This window comes from Coturnix japonica, chromosome 11, assembly GCF_054131305.1.
Source record: "Coturnix japonica strain WE chromosome 11, WE-NBRP24, whole genome shotgun sequence".
NCBI classification, from domain to species: Eukaryota; Metazoa; Chordata; class Aves; order Galliformes; family Phasianidae; genus Coturnix; species Coturnix japonica.
Window position 1 is genome coordinate 15,007,520 of NC_140673.1, and position 21,261 is coordinate 15,028,780.

At 37.8% G+C, this 21,261-nt stretch overlaps 1 protein-coding gene across 6 annotated transcripts; it reads right to left on the reverse strand.

Annotated features, from left to right (window-relative positions):
• Positions 1–922: 922 nt before the first annotated feature.
• On the reverse strand, positions 923–20,811 carry ZNF326 (zinc finger protein 326). Of its 6 annotated transcripts, XM_015870243.3 has the most exons (13): positions 20,696–20,811; positions 20,167–20,241; positions 14,887–15,013; positions 12,418–12,823; positions 9,548–9,746; positions 8,991–9,025; positions 8,101–8,188; positions 6,859–6,973; positions 5,551–5,698; positions 5,231–5,330; positions 4,547–4,677; positions 3,742–3,837; positions 923–1,640 (listed from the first exon to the last, which is right to left on the reverse strand). In XM_015870243.3, exons 1-13 carry the CDS (start codon positions 20,709–20,711, stop codon positions 1,476–1,478), a joined length of 1,701 nt encoding a protein of 566 aa, XP_015725729.1. In that variant the 5' UTR covers positions 20,712–20,811; the 3' UTR covers positions 923–1,475. The 6 variants fall into 6 exon arrangements, with proteins under 6 accessions (XP_015725729.1, XP_015725732.1, XP_085367531.1 ...); XM_015870246.3 differs by lacking the exon at positions 20,167–20,241; XM_085511405.1 differs by lacking the exon at positions 12,418–12,823.
• Between the last annotated feature and the right edge of the window lie 450 nt (positions 20,812–21,261).

Here is a 21,261-nt window from a genome sequence, read left to right on the forward strand (position 1 = left end):
AATAACCCAGTGTGTGCACACCTTACCAGGACTATTTGTAATTGGAAAAGGGACCTTCAGTCTCTCCGTCTGAAATTATATCCATGCTTTAATACCATGCAGGAAGTTAACTGAATGTAGTGAAACAATAGATACAGAAGAGACACAGAGCACCATCAGAAGTTCCTTCTCAACCTACAGAAAAAAGCAATTATGACCACTAAAATCAGTAGCTGCCTTTCAAAAAAGTCATTTGGGGTATCACTTAATAGGCTTCACAAATAGAATTGACAACATATAGGGAAAAAAACACACAAGCATTTTAGATTATACGTTAAGTCAAGAATGCATAGAGTTAACAGATCCTGAGGCAACAGCAAATATGCCTACAATAACAAAAAAACACTTGAAGAAATTTGGGCAGCATCTCAGCTCTCTGAACTGTCACAAAAAAATAGTTGTCATGTAAAAGCTCATGCCAGTTTCTAGAACACTGCCACGGTTCTTATTACGCTGTCTAGGAAGGAATCGGCCCATAAAACAAGAGAAGTACAAACATAGCACAAAGATGAGCAATCAGCTGCCAACACTAACTAGTAGGAAGTAAATCCCACCCTCTGCCTTCCTCACATGTACTCAGCAATGGCTACAATTTAACACAAATATTCTCCAAAAGAAAGGAGCACAAACCACATATATGATGATATCTTGAAAAAAATCCCCACGATGGCTGCAAGAAATCATGCCGTTATTTCTATTAATATTATCATATTAAGATGAAAAGGCTAGGTGTAGTCTGAACACATAAAAAGAAACAAAAACAACACGCAGTAAGATTAACTTCTAAATAATCATAGTATCAATTAAGATTTGATTCAAAGCTTGTTTGGTAGTCTGCATGGGGAAATCCTTGTGATACTTCACTATAGACACTTCAAACAGAAACATTTCTTACATGTTTTATTACTACAAACCGGTACATTTTATCACAAAAAGCTACAAGGCATATTATAACACATATTCTATTATACAGAGTGCAATGCAGTTCCCAAAACAGCCACACTCAACAGCACAATTTCTGAAGTTTACTCTTTCTGTACTGAGGTAAATATAAGCTTACAACATACAGCATTTAAAATATTTACCCCCAGACAACCCTTCCAATTGATTAGATCAAAAACTATTATATCCAACTTTCAATGCACACATCAAAAAAATAGGAAGCTTAAAAAAATATACAACACAATGTTTAATCAGCTTTAACAGTCAGTTTGCTATAAAAAGCTCAACTAAAATAATCTTAATTTCATTTTCAACAAAATCAGAAACACAGAGGAATTATATAAACAAGTTCTCCACAGAATGGAATGCATGCATAGGGTGGGGATTCTTCAACAACGTTCATTTGAGACTATTAAAAAGTCCTAGCCACTTTAGAGCAGAAAAGAAAAGCCATTTTGCCCCCCCCAATATTTTTTTTCCTCATTTTCTTGCATTTAATTATCTTCAGTGTGGTCTAAAGTAAAATCAGTTTGCTCTTCAGTTTCTTCCTCCTCTTCTTCCTCTTCTTCTTCCTCACCCTCAGCTGGCTCCTCGGTCTTTTCTTCTTCTTCTGTCTGCTGCTCCTGAGCCTGATCATTGATTTCAAAAGGATTTTCACCCTGGAGGAGAAAATTTAAAACACTTTAAATATTTTTTCCAAACAAACTAAAGCAACGTTTGTCATTTCGGTGATTGAAGCAGCACTTCAAAAAAATCCCAAGTAAATAAAATGCAACATTCATCACTGAGTAAATTAAAAATCACATTTTTATTAAGACCTACAGATGCTTCCTTTCCCCCACATTCAAATAAAACCTGGATATTTAAAAAAAATAAAAATAAAAATCCCTTTTCTTTATTCGCTGTTTATTCCAAATAACTTTACCAAAGGCAAACAATTCCATAAATAAATAAAATTACTTTGGCTAGACTAAAATTCATTTCATTGCCGATCCAGAAAAGTTATCCTATTTCATAGGATAATTACACACAAGATGTACCACAATTTTCACTTCTTTCAGATGTTTAAACACTATGAATAAACAGTAACAAAGAGTAACATGAAATATAGGAGCTTCTTTGCCCCTTCATCTTCAAACAGCTGACACTGATGTAAAAATGACATCAACAACTCACTACATCAGGATTCACTACTTTGCACAGAGAAACACAGTGTAAAGTGAAAAGAAAAAGAAAGCCTTTGCTCATTAAATTATATTAATAGTCATTAACAAAAAAATAATCAGAAGTTGTTGACTTGCAGTTTTGTTCTTTTTGCCAGAGGAAATTATGAAATTCATTACCTGCCTTTCAGACTTGTACCAAGTCTACTCAACTGACTCTTTCTATCTGCAGTTCTTTACACCCTGAGATAAGTGTATAAAGGGAATTGCATAACCAGAAGCTGTACACATCTCACTGAGCATGTGTTGTATTATATTCAAGGAATACCAATGATGAGCACTCAAAGTGGTAGCACCCTCTTTGGGAAGGCAACCTTCCCTTTATCTGCTGATGAACAGCAAGTTTCCATCCCTCATCCCATCAAATCCCCCACTAGGGGGCTGTAAGGGACAATGCATATACACATCAAGCCATAAAAAATACCAGCAGAGACAGCTGGAAATACATGCAAGTATTTAAAGCTGTGCTAGCTGCTTGCCACCTTTTCTTCTTCCTAGAGAAGTTGTCTGAAACCAATTCATGCATCCCATCATCCACAACTGTTCAGAGCTAACTAAATTTGATCTTCTAGATTACAGTTAAATTCTGCATTGGCTCATATCTGTCATATTTCTGCAAGGCAAAACTGCTTTTTCTCAAAGAACCCATTGGTTAGGCACAAGGAAAGCTATAAGCCAATTAATCATAAATAACAAAAATAGCCAGCAGTGTTACTAGAGAAAGTTACGTATCTGAACAGAAAAAACATTTTTGCCAAATGAATTCACCTATATTTGACAAGCTGTGGATTTACAATGCAGGCTGCCAAGCCTTTTTAAGTTTTTTTTAATCACAGCTACTTCTATAAACTCCCATGAACTCTAGAAATGCTGAAGAATATTAGACGAGAAGTGTACAGGGTACTTTACTACAAAGTCTACATAGGAGTCTTGATTTCTGAACAAGAATCAACTCATTCATAAAGTGCTTTGTGCTCTACAGTTAGTACTGTGTAATGCCACTGCTAATGTTTTCCTAAATCTTCGTTTCATATAAATGACTGATCAAATATTGACCAGATACATTTATAAATGCAAAATCAAAAAGGTAACTGGTAAATCTGAAAGTGGACACATTTTCTGCAAATAAACTAAGTTAAAGACTGTGGTCCCACAGTGCAGCTTGGTGATCCTCCCCACCAGCAGGGGACAGGTGGTACTCAGAAGCTGAACACCTCTGCAGATTTGCATGCAGCCTTGGTTGATGTGCTTGCTAAGATACACAGACAGCATGGTATTAAAACTTAGCAACCTGGTCTATTGCAGGGGAGTTGGACAAGTTAACCTTTGCAGGTCCCTTTCAATGACTCTGTGATTCTGCGACTTAAGACAGTGATATGAGACTGGGAAAATACATTACAGTACAGTCAGTGTGAACAGCCAAGATGGCAGAAACAGGAGACAAGGTACTGAAGTTAAATTCCAACCACGTGGATGAAATGGTGATGTCACAGATTTTACAGATGATGGCAATTTATTTTTCTTATCTACATCTTACCTTCACATACAGCTCATATCGTGCCTTGACTATTGGATTATTCAAGATACTGGTAGCAGTAAGAACACTCTCCCTTTTTATTTGTTCTCTGTACGCCTAGGAAATAGATTTTATAGTGAATAACTACTATAAGCCTGTTCCAATTATCACATATTTCAATTTGTGGTCTGTTTTTCTGAGGTAAGTCATGAAAGTAATAGAAGATGAAATGCTCACTTCTGGCACTTAAGTCCAAACTACATAATAAAATGAATTAAGTTTGATAGCATTTAAGTCTTATATAACAAACTACAACGATGCACCTGTCTATTCCTAGTTACCTGTTCCCACCTATAGACAACATATATATTTCTCCATCACAGCCTAATAACAGTTCATAACTAAAGAAGCTCAAGCAACGTTAGTTTGGAAACCCAACTTATTGTGACAGCTGAGATGATTTTACTATTCAGGCTACTCTTTAACTCTTCTACCAACATTAGAAGCACATCATAAACTATAACAGAATCCAAACCACTGCTAATTCTACACTGCTTTCACCTTTTTCACATTAAAAGGATATCAGACAAAAGACATCAGTTTTGTCAATTCACTATTGACAGCTACCAATTTCAATATCAGTTCATTAACTGTAGGTGTTCAAATGCCAGCTACTTAATGAGACATCATGTTTACAAAGGGCATTCTAGATTTTTAGAGAAATAATGCTAATATAGTTTAGAAATTACTTAATCTGCTCATCTACCATAAGATTATATCTTTACTATTAATATTATTTCTTTTTCAGTAATATGCTATATCTTACTTGTTTTCCTTTTGTGTGATCAGGAGACTTTAAGTGCTGCTGAACAGAACTGTGCAATGCAGGAACATATACACTGCAAGCACTGCAGTGAACAGTCTCAACTTTCATCATATGGTCATCAGCAGTAACCCCTGCCAAAGAACATGTAACAAGTCATTAATGTGAAATGTGTCTCCTAGTCCAGAGGACTAGAAGAGGGATTAGTTATTCTATGCCAGGAAAGTTAGAACTTCCAGTTGTTAAACTGTCAAACTGAACCACAGGGGAACATTCATGCAAATTCAGGCATCAAAACTAGGCTCACTGAAGATAATGTTGAAAGAGGACATACTTTATCTGGATATTCCAATTCATTCTCTCAACAGACTATACATAAGACTCAGACAATTATGTTTGTTGCCTGAGGATATAAAACATAAATATCTACCCATCTAAATAGAATAATAATGTTACAACAATAAGAAATTTGATCTCCCTCAAGCATCAAATACCACCTGTTTTTTAAAATCCAAATTGGTCAACATTCTTAACACATATTTTAGTAGAACAAATAAACCTTGAAACTCTCAACTTTTCACAAAGAAGCTGAATTAGTTACAGCCCTGATATTAATAGTTTATTTTCCTTGTTTCTCCAAACCTGATCTCCACAGCATGTGCCACCACATAAAGAGCATTCACTTACCTTCCATGATATCTTTTTCAACAGCTTGAGCGTTTTCCGTTTGGTTACTAGTCTGTTGTTTACGCATAGCTGTCTTCTTGAACTTATTCACCATACACTCCTACAGAAAACCAGAGAAAACAGTTACACGTGTAACATGAGTGTTTATGTTCCAGTAGGAACATATGGGTGAAATACAGTTAAAATATTACTCAGAATAATATTAAATTTAATAGTAACAATAATGATAGGCACATTTTGAAGACTAAATAATATTTTCTAACTATACTCTAATGAAAAAGTATTTTTACAAGTAAAAAAATAAAAATCCCTTGTCTTACATGAAGAAACTCCATCACTACTTTGTCAAATTTGGTTTGCTTCTGAATATGATCCAGTGTTTCCTGGTGAGCTGCACTCTCCAGATGGGCTTCAATTTCTTTTTCTTCAAACGTTCGAAATTTGCAAAATGAGCAAGTAAATGCCATTCTAGCAAGAGAAATGCAAGAAATAATATTACTATTAAAGAAACATTCTTCCCTCACAAGAATGAAGACTTCACAAAACTCATCAGAAACAGAATAGGAAAAGTATTCCATAAGTCCATTTCTAAATGAAAAAAAGTCCAGTATTTTAACATTAAAAAGCATATGTTCTACAAGATGCAATTATAAAGAAAAGCTACTCTAAGACTAAGAAACTTTCTATGTAGGAGAAAAACTGCTAGACATTTTAAAGTCATTAGCATGCTTCACCGTAGCAAAACTAAGTTCTAGAACTACCAAAATATTTTTTGCTACAAAACAGCTCACTATACATATAAAAACTGAATGAGGTCAGTTTCATATCAGCTTAAGTCAGCATTAACATAAATTCGTCTAACTGAAATCCATACTTCAAAAGCAGTACCATTCTAAGCTGGTTCTCAAGTGTTCAGTGATGCATTTGTCAGGAAGAGGTTCGTAATTAACATACTTCCTGATACAGTAGTAGTCAAGTGAATCATAAAACATCTTCATTTGGAACAGACTATAAAATATCACCCTTTAAAATATTCCAGCCATCCTGCCATGGGCAGGCACACCTCCCACTAGATCAAGTTGCTCAAAGTCCCACCCAATCTGTCCATGAACACTGCTCAGGGATGAGGTATCCCCAGCTTCTCTGGGCTGCCTAAGCCAATGCCTTACCATCCTCATCATGAAGAATTTCTTCACCAATACCTAATCAAAATCTACTCTATTACAGAAAAAACTGTTACCCCTGGTCCTCTCCCAACAACTTTGAACAAAAAGTCCCTCATCTTTTTTATAGGTCCCTTTAAGTGCAATAAAGTTGCTATAAGGTCTCTCCAAATAGACATCTTTTCTATAGGGTAAATGACCCCAGATCTCTTAACCTAATCATCCTTGCGGAGAGGGCCCTCCTCCGGGCCTTCTCTATCATTTCCATGTCTCTTTCTCATGCTTTGGGCCTCAGAGCTGAATATCCAGTCTTCTAAATCAAGAAATTTGGATGCTGTTTATTTCTGCATGTTTGTTTGATTTTTCATATAAAATCAGTCCAAAAGGTCCTTTCAAGAACAGACATTCTTACAGAATAAGGCAGAAGAAAACCAAAGCACACAAGACAGAAGTTACAACACAAACCTGTATCCATCACCATATTTCTCGCTGTTTTTTTCCCTTCTACGCCTTTGCTTCTCTCTTCTAGCCTCAATTCGCCGCTTTTCCTCCTCTTCACTTTTAGCTTCTCCTTTGGAATCTTAACATACACAGAAAGATTTTAAAATGTTATGAACCTCCTCTCAAAAAATCCATCTTTCCAGGGAAAGCATTTGCCTTCTATGTTTCCACCACAGACACCCACAAAATAGTAAAAAAATGCAGATTTAGGTCCTACACCAAAATGGTTTGAAAGTCTACTTAAATGCCATAGAAGTTCTCTTTCCCTCTATTACAGAAGACAAATTAAAACATCTACTTCAAACAGTTCTAGATTACACTTACAAAAGAAAATTTAGAGTAAATCAAATCCTCTTCTGTCACGCCTAGCTATTAAAGGCCTTTCCAAATAAGTAACCAGAAAAAGGCACACTAAAAAGCACCAGCAAAAAACTTTGTTAAACTATCATCTAGCACATATGTAAGAGCATAGACAAATGACTACAAAATGTTTTAGCAACACTGGAGACTTACAAAGACACAGATCTTTTGCAGAAGTGTACTATGTTTACTTCTAAAGCCTAAAACAGTGAGAATATTATAATATAATTCAGTGAGTTGCTTCAGGGCAGTAAAAAAAGGAATCGCTTATTCTTCACATACACATTATAGATATATAACATATAATATATATAATTTGCCTGCATCCAAATAGCAGCAGAAAGGAACCTACAGCAGCATAAGAAAACTGGAGACTTGTGAAAAGCCCTGCAGGTTTAGAAAACTCACTGAGATTGAAAACATTTCTAGTGACTAACAGTTTGCCTTCGTTCCTGATTAACACTGAATCTTTTCATTTTGTAGCAGTTGAAAAAAACTGATCTGATCCAAACACAAGAAAAACTTACTTCCAAAACTGCTGGATTCTTTTTATTATTATAAAAGTTCATTAAAAAAATGCATGTTAAAAACAAACACCAGAATTCCCACAGGCCTCAGTATTTCAATTGTACTTAGTGTCTTACCACCAATCCCTGAAGCATCCAAAGAATCACTCGCTGAACTGCTGCAGAAACAGTACAACATTCTGTGGAGTCAAGTAGCCTGCATCTTACTCCTCAGGCTCAGAAACTTAAACACTTATTCTGTTACAAGATGGAGAAATAGAAGCATTTTGCACACAAAAATCACCTACAAAACCTTACCTGACAAAGCCAACTGACTTACCTCCAAAAGTCTGATACCCAACATCATAAGCATCTCTTGTAAAGTCTTCATATATAACAACAGCACCACTTGTGTCCACTTCAATTTCCTAATTTAAAACCACAAATTTCATGAAAAAGATGCAATGCCATTCTAAACCCAAAAAAGTTTATCACTTAAATTCAAATAATTTGTTACTTTCTCATTTTAATCAAATATGATAAAGCATACAAAGTAACTACCTACAGTCCTAATGTACAACCATCTCAAGTTACACATTAATTTTTAATACATCCATATCTTTATGAATTAATTCCAGAAGCAAAATACCATCTTCTACATAAGCCTTCTGACTTACAATTCAAACCTGTAAGTACTTCGTTGAGAATACGTTAATACCTCCACTCAACAAGAAGGAAATGATGTTTCAGTCTCAACACAGAGAAAAGATATATACCCTGAGCTTAATATTCACATTTCTTGTGTACTGTTGCAACCGATCTTTCTGCACATGGGAACTAATCTTTGCTCCTCACCAAAGACCATCTGTTAACGGTGACCTCCTTTCCATTTACTTTCTCTCATGCCTCATTTCTGATCCATTCTCCCTCACTTGAGTAGTTTCCATCATTTTGTACTTGAATTTCCTAACCCCGAGCAGGTCACAGGTATGTGAAATCAAGCTGACCGCCCATAACAATATGGGAAGTGTTCATATCACAGCTGTATTACAAGAATAGCCTGCCTACAAATAGTCTACAAATACATTTCAAAGTCACTTTTCGCAAGCTGCAGCACAAATTACACCATTCACTCAAAGTCAGTAAGATTTTATGCCACCGCCAAACTGAGATAGTTTAAGATAAAATGGGGGAAAAAAAAAAGCTTACAAAAACTTCTGAGTGTCTTACCTCTATGGTAGAATCCTGGAAAGATGACTTCGTATCTATACGCATGAAACGAGGAAGAAATAAAAAATACAAAACTGCTGTTTAATATCACTATCAATTAATTTTAAAGAAGTTATTCAGAAAAAATAAAATAAAATAAAAAATTACCCTGCATTTAAGACAGCCTATATCTACAATTCATCATATTTTAACCAGATATCAATAGAAACATATAACAATACTTTTAGAGACAATCACCGCTACCTATCTCCAAAAATCAAGGAAGTCATAACTTTTTGAGATAGGTTAGGCATTAAAAATGACTCAAAAAAAAAAACAACCCACACCACATCCCTGAAATACACCCCATGTTGTGTGCATCCGTTTTCTGTCACTTGGCATCCACTTTTTAGTTTTCAGCTACAGAATATTGCTCAGAGCATTTTCAGAGTAAGTCTTAATTGTTAGAATAGTTACAAAACAGCACATGCAGACTACATCCTGAATATTAAAATTAAATTACTGCTATTTACTCATTAGCAATTATTTTAACTAAATGCTGGCACTAAATCACTTACTGGATGATTTTTTCTGTGTCAACTTCAAAATAGGTTTTGTCATTTTGGGTTTCTTGACAAACGTCCCACCAGGTTTGTTGTATGGCTGTGGCATCATTTTCCTTTTTATTCCTCTTGCAGCAACTGCTGCAGGGCTGGGTTTGTTATGATAGTCAACAACAATTCCAGGTCTGTGCATTCCTCCAAAGTCTCCCATATGCTGGAAATTTGTGAAAAGAAGGTATTATTATATGATATCAATAGAAATATAACAATTACTTGGTACAAGCATTTACAATTAAACCATAAACTAAAACGTGCATCCTGGAGCAAAATGCTGGGGAAATTTAAGCTTCCAATTTCAATGCTTTGTGCAAAGGCTGTGTGAGTGTTTGTCCAGTAAAATGCAGATATATACACATATATATAAACTATGTTTCTGCTTATTCAGAACCATTGTCCAAGATGATGAACATGCCTGTCAGTCTCAGTCTAGCATCTGTTTCCCTCTTCAGATTTTCTACATGAAAGACCTGTCCTTCTGTGCAAAAAAAACAGAGCTAACCAAATCATTTTTCCTACACTCTAGTTAACAGCCATTAAAAAAAAGAAAAAGACAAACTTCTTTATGCCCAATGATCAGCGACTGAAAACTTAATAAGGAAGGTTGTCCAGCGATAAACTTGAAGGAATTTAATTAATCATTCCAGGATGATGCATGACAGTGAATTCAGAAGTTGTGCTTTGTACAAAAACCATCCAAGCCAGAGGAATGAAAACTCAGTTGAAAGACTAAGCCTTTTTATCATACCTGAAATGCTCTACAGACATTTATGGGTATCTGTTCACAAAAACAAACTCTGAGTAATCTGAAGAGGGAGAAATTAGGCAGCCTTTTTGGCTTTCCCCCCCCCCCCCCCCAAAAGTATTAACACTTTCTTAATACTAACTCAACTTATTAATCATAAAGGGCAGAAGGAGCCCATTGACTGGGTGGGTATATTGGATAAGCAGAAATATTCCCATCACTGTGAGAAGAAAATTACTGCTACACTAACAAAGTTAAATGAACATAAAAACCACTTCAAGCATACTCTCCACAAAATGTATACCCATTTTATTAGCAGACTTTAAATCATAAAGTGAATGTACCAGAACAGGTTACTTTTCTTAATCAGAAGTCCATGCACAAGATCTCCACGTTAATTTATTTAGTTGAGATAGTTACAGAACTACCTAGCATGTATATTTACACTGTACATATGTAAATTTGATATGAAGTAGGTACTTGAATGATTTCAAGAACTTTTTTTTAAAAAAACAATATCTATTAAAGGTGCAATGCATTTTAAATATAGTAAGTGGTTTAGTTCTTATGTAATAAAGGATAATGCAGAGGTCTACAAAGATTTAAAAAAAGCAAAAACAAAAGAGAATTAAGGTTGCTTGGTTAAAATTTTGCACCAAACTTTCAGATCCAAAAGAGTTCTGAAAGGATGGCATCAAAGCTAAGGAATCAAATGCTTTCAGCTTGACAAGTGAAGAAATAAGACGATTAGGCTATGTCTAATACCGTGCTACATGCTAGCTAGCAGCTATGTGCAAAACTGAGCTAAAATTTGAATATGGTAACTACAGTATACAAGAATGCTGCAGAGTAAATCTTCTGAAACAAAACCAACACACAATTAGGAACTTCTTTAAAAAAACAGTAAAAATAAACAAATCATCTTCCTCTACACTTCAAGCTACACACAAGTTGTAAAGTTTAACATTAAAAGAATCTCTTCCCAAAGAAATACGGCACACTTAAGAATTTTAAAAGGTAAATTGCATCTAGAGGCATAGGCAGAAATGTGCTCACTGAACTCTTTGTGCTTTGAAATTAAATATATATATGTATATATATCAGAATTGAGATTATAAAACCAATGTAAAGGGACACCATCAACTTAAAGTTCATACTTCTGTCAAGATGATTTCTTAATTCTATCCAATTTTCCCTCTAACTCATTTAACATTAAGCATTACTCCTCCAAACTGTGATCCACCATGTGTGTATGTTTAATACCAACATAGTTTTTACATCCTACACTAGAAAAGAAGCCACTGAAAAAGAATCACAACATGCAGCTGCAAAATAAAACATACAATTAAGAGGACGAGGAACATTATCAGGAAATCAATCTCAAGTCTGTGAAAGAATCTGATTTCAAGTTGATGATGCCCCTTTTAATGATACTTCAGTTTTGAATGAGAATCACTGTAACAGCTAACCACCTACCTTCACAATTTCCTCCTCATCATTCCTTCAGTACACAAGTCATGTGCATTTTTCAATATACAAGCACATGTTGAACATATTTTATATTTAGCTAAGATTTTTACCTTTACAGGAGAACAAAAACTACTCCCTCTAGCATTTCACAACCTGGGTTTTATTATTTTTTTTGCATATACATTGCACCTTTAACCTACTTAAAACTTCAAATGGCTTTGAATTAAACTTTTACAATATTCAAGAATTTCCCCACCAGCAAGAAGGATGCCAGTGTTTACAAGGAAAAATGCAAGTCCTTTTAATCCCTTTTAGACCAAACCTAGTACTTTTATCTTCACTTTTCACACAAAAGGAGAGATTGAATAAACCTTATCAACTAGTCTTCTACTACTCATTACTTTCATAAGAGAAAGAGACTGCGTTCTACTTGAAGACAGCTTCAAGGTGTAAACAACATCGTCAACCATGATATTTTGCTTGGACAAAAAAAAAGAAAGACAACAAAAACACAACACACTGTATCAAACAGTGTATCAATTTTATAGCAGTGGTCTTGAAAGGGTTTAAAAGAGTGTCTAGTGAAAAGAATCTGAAAAGATTCTGTACTTACTCCTCGGCCTCGGCCTCTGCCTGTTGATGGTCCTCCAAAAGCATCATAGTTTCTGCTTCCAAATCCACTTTCAGGATAAGCAGGCGTTCCTCTCCCCCGAGAGCCTACAGGTGCAGGCTTCATATGGGGTGAAGAAAAACTGCTGTAGGAAGAGTAACTCTCTCTTCCTCTGTCCTCCATAAACCCAGGCCTCAATTTTGAACGGGAGTAAGGTGCTTCCCAGCTAGACCCGCCCTGGTTTCTACCTCCGAAAGAGTCAAGGCTATTCCGGTAGGAGTTGTCAAATCGACCACCATAACTACCTCCGAAGCGGCTTTGTTCGGGTTCATTATAACCATAGCCAGATCTGTACAGATCTCGCCCACCCAGAGAAGACCCGGAGTCGTAAGACTCATAAGGTCCAAACCTGGAAAAGTTGCACAGTGAGGAGAAAAAAAAGTAAGCTTACTAATGTTATACATTTCAAAGACAAATTATCAGTTGACATTTATCAACTAAAATCAATTCACTACTATACTGGTCTGTACAGTTGTGTTATTGCTTAATCTTGATTAGGGCTGGGCAAATGACACTATGACCAGATAGAAAGCTATCTGAGCCATTTTTGCTACAAGGAATTCTAAAGTTCAGTATGTGTGAACTTTGCTTAGTTAAAATTTTCGGCAACATTTGCTTAAATATTATTGGAGCCCAGCCCTAGTCTCATGACAATAATCACCTGCAGACATTCACAGGCCAGTCAAACTCTCCTTTCCGCAAAATCATGCCCTCATAGTTTAACAGTTAAACAGCAGTTAAAAGGCGGCTCAGCTCTCAACTGAGAGAAAAACATTATTTTTTTTTAGTGGTACAGTTGTGAGTCTTAAACATCCCAGAACTCTGATTTGAAAGAAAAATTAATTGCTCTTCCATTCATATTAAGACTTTTTGGAAACCTCCTTCCCTGTAATATTCACTATCCCATTAAAGGTTCGCCATCTTCAATATATAAGTATCTTTTGTTTGCAGACCATTAAGTCTAGCAGCTCAGGATTTTTAAAGTCTATCTCAATCCATGCACAGTGAACAAAAATACAGCCTTCAAAAATTCACAGTAAAGAAACAAGGAGCTGAAATCTTTAGCTATTTACTAAGAGTTTGTTTTATTTAGGAGAGAGTCAGGCTGAAAATCATATGTATGTGTAACCAGTTGGAAGGGAAACACATAGTATCCCTACAGAGTCATAGTTGGCTATTCAGCAGGAGCTGGGATAGACAACCCCTGGACTGATAAAATACAGACTAGAACAGACTCAGTGCCTGAATCTACAGGAAACTGAACGCCTTCATTTTAAAACATCTTGGTCTCAGAAGACCGAGAACTACACAGAAAATGACACTACCTACAGAAAGAGTCCATGCACCATATTAACGTTACATGGCAAGAGATATTCCCATGTTCAAAGTCATTCAACATCAATCATATGCAGATTACTGTATGGTAGGTACAGCTCATTCCTGAATCTCTGCTCAGACTTTTAAGTCAATCAATAAACATATTAAACTGAACTAAAATGTTTAACAGAACCATGCAGCAAAACACAACATTTCTCCAGCCTACCTACTTAGTTCTGCCCTTGCCCAGTGGCACTGCAGTGACTACAAACAAGAATCATAGTGTAGGCTGGCTACAGTCAGACAAGAATTCAAAGGCGCACACAAGAAAACCATCAGATTACCAAAGTTTTCTTCACGTGTTATTTCCTCTGAGATAGAAACACTACTCCAAAAAGCGTGTTTTTGAATATGGTACTGAAACCTAAATCAAATCAGCTGCTTCTCACTGGTTATTTTGGATGTTTTTTTTATCTGAAAGAGCAACAGGAATATTATCCTACTGTTGAATACACAACTTTAAGACCACTGCATCAGAAAATTTATTTATAGACCAATCCATCTTACAAAGCAGCCTAGAACATGCACTCAATTTTGAGTGTAATCGGTACCTGCCAATGAAATAATCTGGACATGACTTTCAGATTCAATACCGAGATCATTTGAGCACTGCACATTCAAACCAAAAAGCACATACCCTAAATGTTCCTTGAAAACGGAATGTTGATAGAATCAGTCTAAGGTACTAAACCAATTAGGTTTGGTCTGCTATGTCGGAAACAGTACATCAGGCCAATCAGCTACAAAATTACTAACCATTACCAAGCAAAACAAAACAAAAAAATATCCATTTTCATCCAAAGATACATTGTTTCACTGTCCAACATTTCCACAAAAATGTTGATTGTTACAATCTAGCTTTTACAGTTTAATATTTGCCAGAATTTAATATATATGAAGATTCAGAACTAAAATGTTCATTAAAAAAAAAAACTGTAACAACATGCCTCAGGAACACTTAAGTTAGAGAGCAGAATGATTTAAACTTAAAATCGGATTTAATCAATTCTTGGGAGAACTGAAGGATCATTTTACCTGTTACCACCACCACCACCTCCTCCGCCTCCACCTCCATGACTCTCCATCCCATAGGACTGGTTAAGGTAAGAGTCCATGGATCGTGGGCCACCATAACCTCCATGCCCATAATCACGGTCCATGTCTAAAAAAAGAGCAGAAAAATGTTTATCAAGAAAGCAAGAAAGAAGTCTTATATAGTAGTCTAGCTTATATTCTTAAATAAACCATTTAATCTTCACCACAGTGCTTACAAACAAAATACCAAACTTTCAGTTGTGAGTTAATTTCAGTACTGTGCTGAGGGAAGCCGTGCATCTTTGTCATCATACAAACACCGCTTAATTGAAATCAAAATCAACTTTTTTTTCTCCTGTAGAATAGATTAGGATTATTGTTCCATCAGCTGAAGTTCAGACAAGTTAAATTAAGAGAATTAAAATGAATTAGCTTGATGAAAACATCAGAAGTTAGCACAGAATGATGACCACTTCCCACTGTCTAGTATGACACACAGTTCACAGACACCTGGCCACACAATGCCACAAGAAACACATGTTGACAGAGGTGCTAATTCAAAGTCACAACGCATCCCACGCTGTTATGCACACACTGTACGCAGGCTCCAGTCAAAAGAATTTTCTCCATTCTAGCACCAACACAAACCCACCACAACCAGCACTGAATTGCAACTGACCAACTCCACAAAGATGGTTGTATTTTATAGCTGAACTGATGTCACCTTATGACATCTTTGTATCTGGTAAGGAAGTCTGGCAAAAGAACCGAGTTTCTCCCCAGAACTGTAAGTCCTCTGTAAAAGCCCTAAGACAGTGTCATAGATCTGCATTAATAAGCATGATCCAGCCTTTAGGATACGCCATTTGCTATTCAGCAGCATCCCAGCAACCCAAACTGTTTCCCAGTGTTGACCAATACTAACATTTGGCAATAGCCGATCAAGTCAAACCCCTTAGAAGAGATAGCGGAAAAGAAGGACAGTCAGCAAGTGCAGGAAGAACGGAAATACAGCCACAAAAAGTCTTGCCCACAGTGACAAGAGAGAGTAGCTTCTAGTCTTCAAAATCTCCATGTTTAAGACAAGATGTTTCCTGCTTGTAACTTCTTTTAGACCAGAGAAATGTTGCAAGTTACTCTTATACATCCCTTAAGAATGAGCTCTGCAAGTAGCGCTTATCTGACACTGTTACACAGATGTTCTTAAACAACCTGACCAGCCTCCGAGAAATGCAGATCTGTTGTTGCTGTTGTTTTCTTTCAATGAGCACAGACACTTTCTAGATATCGATGGATGATACTTCTAGAACTTTGAAGCCATGCTGCATATTCCTGTATTTGGAACTTACAAAGACACAAAGTAGGGAAAAGGCTGCTGAAAATACTGATCGTGCAACTTCAATTTCAAGCGTAAGAAGTTAAACTAAGAAATCTGATAGAACTTCTAACATAAGCACCCAACATTCCTCCCACCCAGACTTACTGCACTACTTTTACCTACACTGTATGACTTAACAGGGAGTTGAAAGAAGTACAAAGATGTGACACAAGACAATCAGCCGCACTGTTTCCTACTACAAGAAACTGGGGGTAACAAATGGAAAAATAAAAAAGAAAAAACAGAAATTGGATGCTTTTCCACAACAGATATTTAAGGCCCAGAGCTGCTCTTTGTAAGTTGTTACTTAAAAGTTATGTGGATTTCTGTGGTACAGAAAGTTTCTAAGCTACCAATCGAGCAAGGCATATAAATATATTCAAGAAGTACTGGTGCCACTCCTTTCCAATCCCTAAATGGACAGTGCGACACGCAGGACATGGGCAAAGCAGAAAGCAGACAACTTCAACCTGACCTAAAAACAGGCGCTTTTTACCATTTTCTTCCAACTTTATCATTAGCTGTTCCAGACAGTTGAGCAGAACCTATTGTTCCAACCACTGGCCTCTCACTTGGTCATTTTGCCAGCTGCAAACTTAACAAAAGATTTACAACATTTATGCTTCGTGCCCAGAGCTTGGCAAAGATACTGCATTCAAATAACAAGTGTAATGCTTCTTCAAGCACTGAGTTCTTTACTTTGAAATGTGTTCTCCAGATAGGCTTCGTCCTAAAAGGGGAAAGGGGGAGTATAGAAGCCAGTAAATATCTGCACGCAGCCAAATAAGAATCACTTGTACGGTTTTGATCATTACAGTCTCAAGATAAAAAGTCTCTGAGTTCACAAACCTGACCACCAACATCAACATCCCATTGCACTCACCACTTTTGATCCTCCTTCTACTCACTAAAGCCAGCGAGCAGAAAAACATCTGCACAGAACAACTCTTCAGCCTGCAGCCTGCTCCCCAATCACCATCATGTCCACATCAGCTATCACCACCAGCAGAAAAGCACAGAAGGTGACTATCACTGAAAACTATTCAAACAAAATGGGAAGATATTTCATGCTCTAAGAGAACACATACTTAAATGCTGGGGGAAAAAACAGCACAGCTGGGAATCATAGTACAGCATCTCACATTGAAAACAATCTAGAAGATTTTTACTTGGGTTTTATTTAAGTTTAAAGAGTAGCTATTTAACAAGGAAAGCTTTGAAGAACTATTGTATCTTTGTATCCATCAACGCTTCCAAGAGAAAAAGAAGGAAGTGATTCACAGTCACTCCTAAGGTTTATAAAGAAGGAGTAAATCTCTGAAGTGATGAAGTCACTGATGAAGTATCCTAAACTGTTTGATGGAGGGATGTGTCAGGTTTTGGCATCAGCAGCCTCATGCACAAATACAGCTGGGTGAATGAGACGATGAGCTAAAGTACAGAAATAGAACAGCAAAAAACAATTACACTTCCCACTTCCAAATTACACATAAAGGTTCTTGGGGAAAGGGAGAAAAGTTAAGACAAAGGGGGATGAAAATCCATTACCTCTAAGATTAGAAACAAATGGGTCACTACAAGACAAGTTCAGTTTACAAATTAGAATGTCAGTGTACGTGTATTCCTTCAGTTTAAGGAAAGAAATGAAAAAATGCCTGATCTAGTGGAAGATCATTTAAAATTGCTGCAAGATGATGCCTCATTATACAGCAAAGAAGGATCAGTTTTCCTCAGGAAGAAAAGTAGGATGATAAACACATAGCAGATAAGAATAAGGATCCATTGGTACAAATGACTCTAGGAGACAGGTGTTTGTAAAGAAATAACTAAGATTAGAAGGCAATGAAAATGTTCACAGCACCAAGAAATGGTGTAGTTTCCAACAGCGTTATTCACATGAAACATGCAAGAAGGGAGAAAGCTCTTGCGGTAATGAATAATGAAAAATTCCAGTCAAACTTAATCTCAGTCTTAAAACAATAAAAACAATTACAGATCTGAAATAAGATCTACTTGTCCATAACATTTTTCATTTGTAAACCACAAGAACTACAACAAGGATCCACTGTGCAACAATAAGCAGCATTTTTCCCACTGACATCTTTTTTGGTTTTTAATACTTTAAGATCACAACCTTGTCATTAGATATAGAAGATTTAAAGCATTATTAAGGCCCACGTAAACCAAAGCACCATGTATATGAATGTCCAGATTCGCAGCAAATGTCATTTTCCCCTACGAATTACAAGGACAATAGTTATAGAAACCAAAACATTAACATTGTTATAAAGTGTATTTGACAGGCCACATTATCCATATCTCCAACCAAGTCATCAGCAAGGGACAATGGCAGAATCACAGCCATCAACAGCCATCCAACGAAAAGCACGCTTCCAACTGGCTACAAATTTCCAACACGAAGAACTTAGCCAAGAGCCGGGCAAAGATGAAAGCACTCAACATTCAGCCTCTGTTGCCATCTACTGGACCCCCTGCAAAACAGCCTTTAGTCCACTGTACAGAATCGGGGTAAAACAAAGGTTCATTCATTTCTTACTAAGGTATATAAAGTGCACAAACATTAACGTCAAATGTTTAAAAGCTGCATACATCATCATTAACTTGTTTAATTGTTATAAGTAACGTACAGCTTAATTATAACTTAAAAGAAAGAGTATTACAGAGGTACACTGAAGTAATATTCTAATTGTACAATACACGTTCCATCAGTTACTTCTCATAGGAACAGCCTAGATTCATTAATGCCACCATCATCAGATCTCAGAAAAGTAGGTGCTGGTTATTAACTAAGGTTAACATTCCAATAAGACATTCAAAACTGCCAATTAAGAACCTTTTCTACAAAATATCTAAGGGAAATTTAATTAGGGATGAATACAGAAATTAAAAAATAAAATAAAATAGTGCCAGAGCTTTTCATTATTTACTTCTTTCATTCTGAAGACAGCTAAATTCAACAACAGTATTACTGGTAAAAGAGCTAAGACTCAAGGAGTACGTCACACAAACAATCATACTGCAACCAAAGATGCTTCTGTAATCCATGTCTACTCCACATAACAGCCAGCAAGTGCATCAAGAGATCCAATAGTAAATACTTATTTGGTGATATCTGTAAATGAAGCTCAGGTACAGTTTATGGCAAAGGTTTTATATGAACAACATTAACAACTTTTTGGTACTTGCTTGCATGCTGGCATGAAATGGCACAATTAAACCTGAGTCTTGCTAAACTCATAACCTTACTCATCTTACAATGGTGCATTCCTTTCAGCTGTATGTATGCAATATTTTGATAACACATAAACAAAAGCTCACTTCTGCTCTATCACATTTATTTATATGCTTTCTGTTTTTCCTTCCCAAACTTGTACAGTAACTTTAAAAACAAATAAAGAACTAGCTTCTGTTTTTTTTTCCCCCGCAGCTGAATAAAAGGGAGAACCACCCCCAACCAACATCAACGGGATGGGTTGATGGTTGGACAAGATGATTTTAGTGATCTTTTCCACCATTAATGATTCTACATTCCTCAAACCTCAGCGATACCCTTTTCAATATAAGTTGCAGGAATAAAATACAGCATTCCATAGGAAAGCAAATTACTGACTTATGCAAAAAGCACAGTCCATAGGAAGTCTGTATTCCTCCCATCCCCACTCCTCGAACACCTCAGCTCTAACTGGGAACGTGCAGGAGCCCACGTTGACATGCCCAAGACGAACATGAAGCCAGCTATCCTCTTCCAGAACACAACATCTGCAGTCATACCGCGCCACGTATTCATAATAACCCTTTTTTTTTAAATTATTTTTTGTAATTACTGACTGTTCAGCCCCAACGCTTTTTTTTTACAGGTTAGATTTATTTATAGCTCATACCTGAGACTGACCCACTGGGCATGTTCACACCACAATGCATGGGGGTATCTGGGAATCTCCAATCTCTGTCTTCAGCTGGAGAGGATGGGTCAGTGAGAATGACTTAGTGCTTAGCGACAACTGGAGGGGAGAGACAGGGAGGCGCGGCGGAGCGGCTCTCTCTCCTGTCGGACCTCCTGTCTCCTGACTCGGCCCCTCACGGAGCTCGCCCCGAGCTCCCCCCGGCCCGGCTCTGCCCGCGCCCCCTCCCTCCGCCCGCCCGCCGCCCGTTCACCCCCCGAGGGCCGCCCCCTCCCGCTCCCGCCCGTCCCGCCCGCTCCCCCATGAAGGTCCCGCACAGCCCTCCCGCCGGCGGCCGCCGCCACAGCTCCCCCAGCCCGGGAGGGGCGAGGAGGTGGGTGATGGTGGTGGGGTTCCGTCCTGCTCGGAACAAAGCGGCCGCTGCCATTTTGAGACGCGGCCGGACCCCGCGGCAGACAGCGGGGAACGGCGGCCGGGCCTTGGCCTCGCTCCGGGGGTTCGTTCTCACCTTCCCCGTAGTCCATGGCGGCGCCGTCCCCGCTCCCTCGCAGCTGACGGCGGCGGCTCCGGCTTCTGTCAATGGCGCCTTCCAGCACAACGAGGCGGGGCGGGCCCTGCGCGCGGTGCGTCACGTGATCGGCCCGGCACGAAAGGAGAAGGTCGGTGCCGGCGGTGGCGCTTAATGAGCGCCGCGCGGAGTGCCCGGATGTAAGGGGTCACGCGCGACGGCTGCGCGGCCGCCATGTTAGGTGCTGGCAGGCGCCATTTTAGGTGATGGCAGGGAGCCTTATCGCGATTGGAGGCTCAACGGGGTTATCAGTGGCGAAACAGCTGGTGCTTTGTGCCAACACACGGCACAACACATCTCTTCGGTAGTGTCTGAGGCACAGCTTGGTGATGTGATAAACCACCAGCACAGAGCCTGTCCTCCTTGTCCTCCTGCGATGGCTGTGTGCCCTCGTGTGTTGCTGGCCCTTTGGGTGCCTTCATGGGGCAAACCAGTAAATAACTTCGTTTCACTCTTTATTTTTCTCCCAAAATAGTGAACACAAGTGACCCCGTGCTGAAGCACAG

Bases quoted from the DNA above. Each gene is read 5' to 3' on its own strand.
- ZNF326 (XM_015870243.3), bottom strand. The intron at 15,014-20,166 runs GTATGAGCTATA...CTCTTTTTTTAG, and splicing joins GCCCAGTGGGTCAGTCTCAG to ACATGGACCGTGATTATGGG. The intron at 1,641-3,741 runs GTAAGATGTAGA...TTTCTCCTCCAG, and splicing joins GATATGAGCTGTATGTGAAG to GGTGAAAATCCTTTTGAAAT.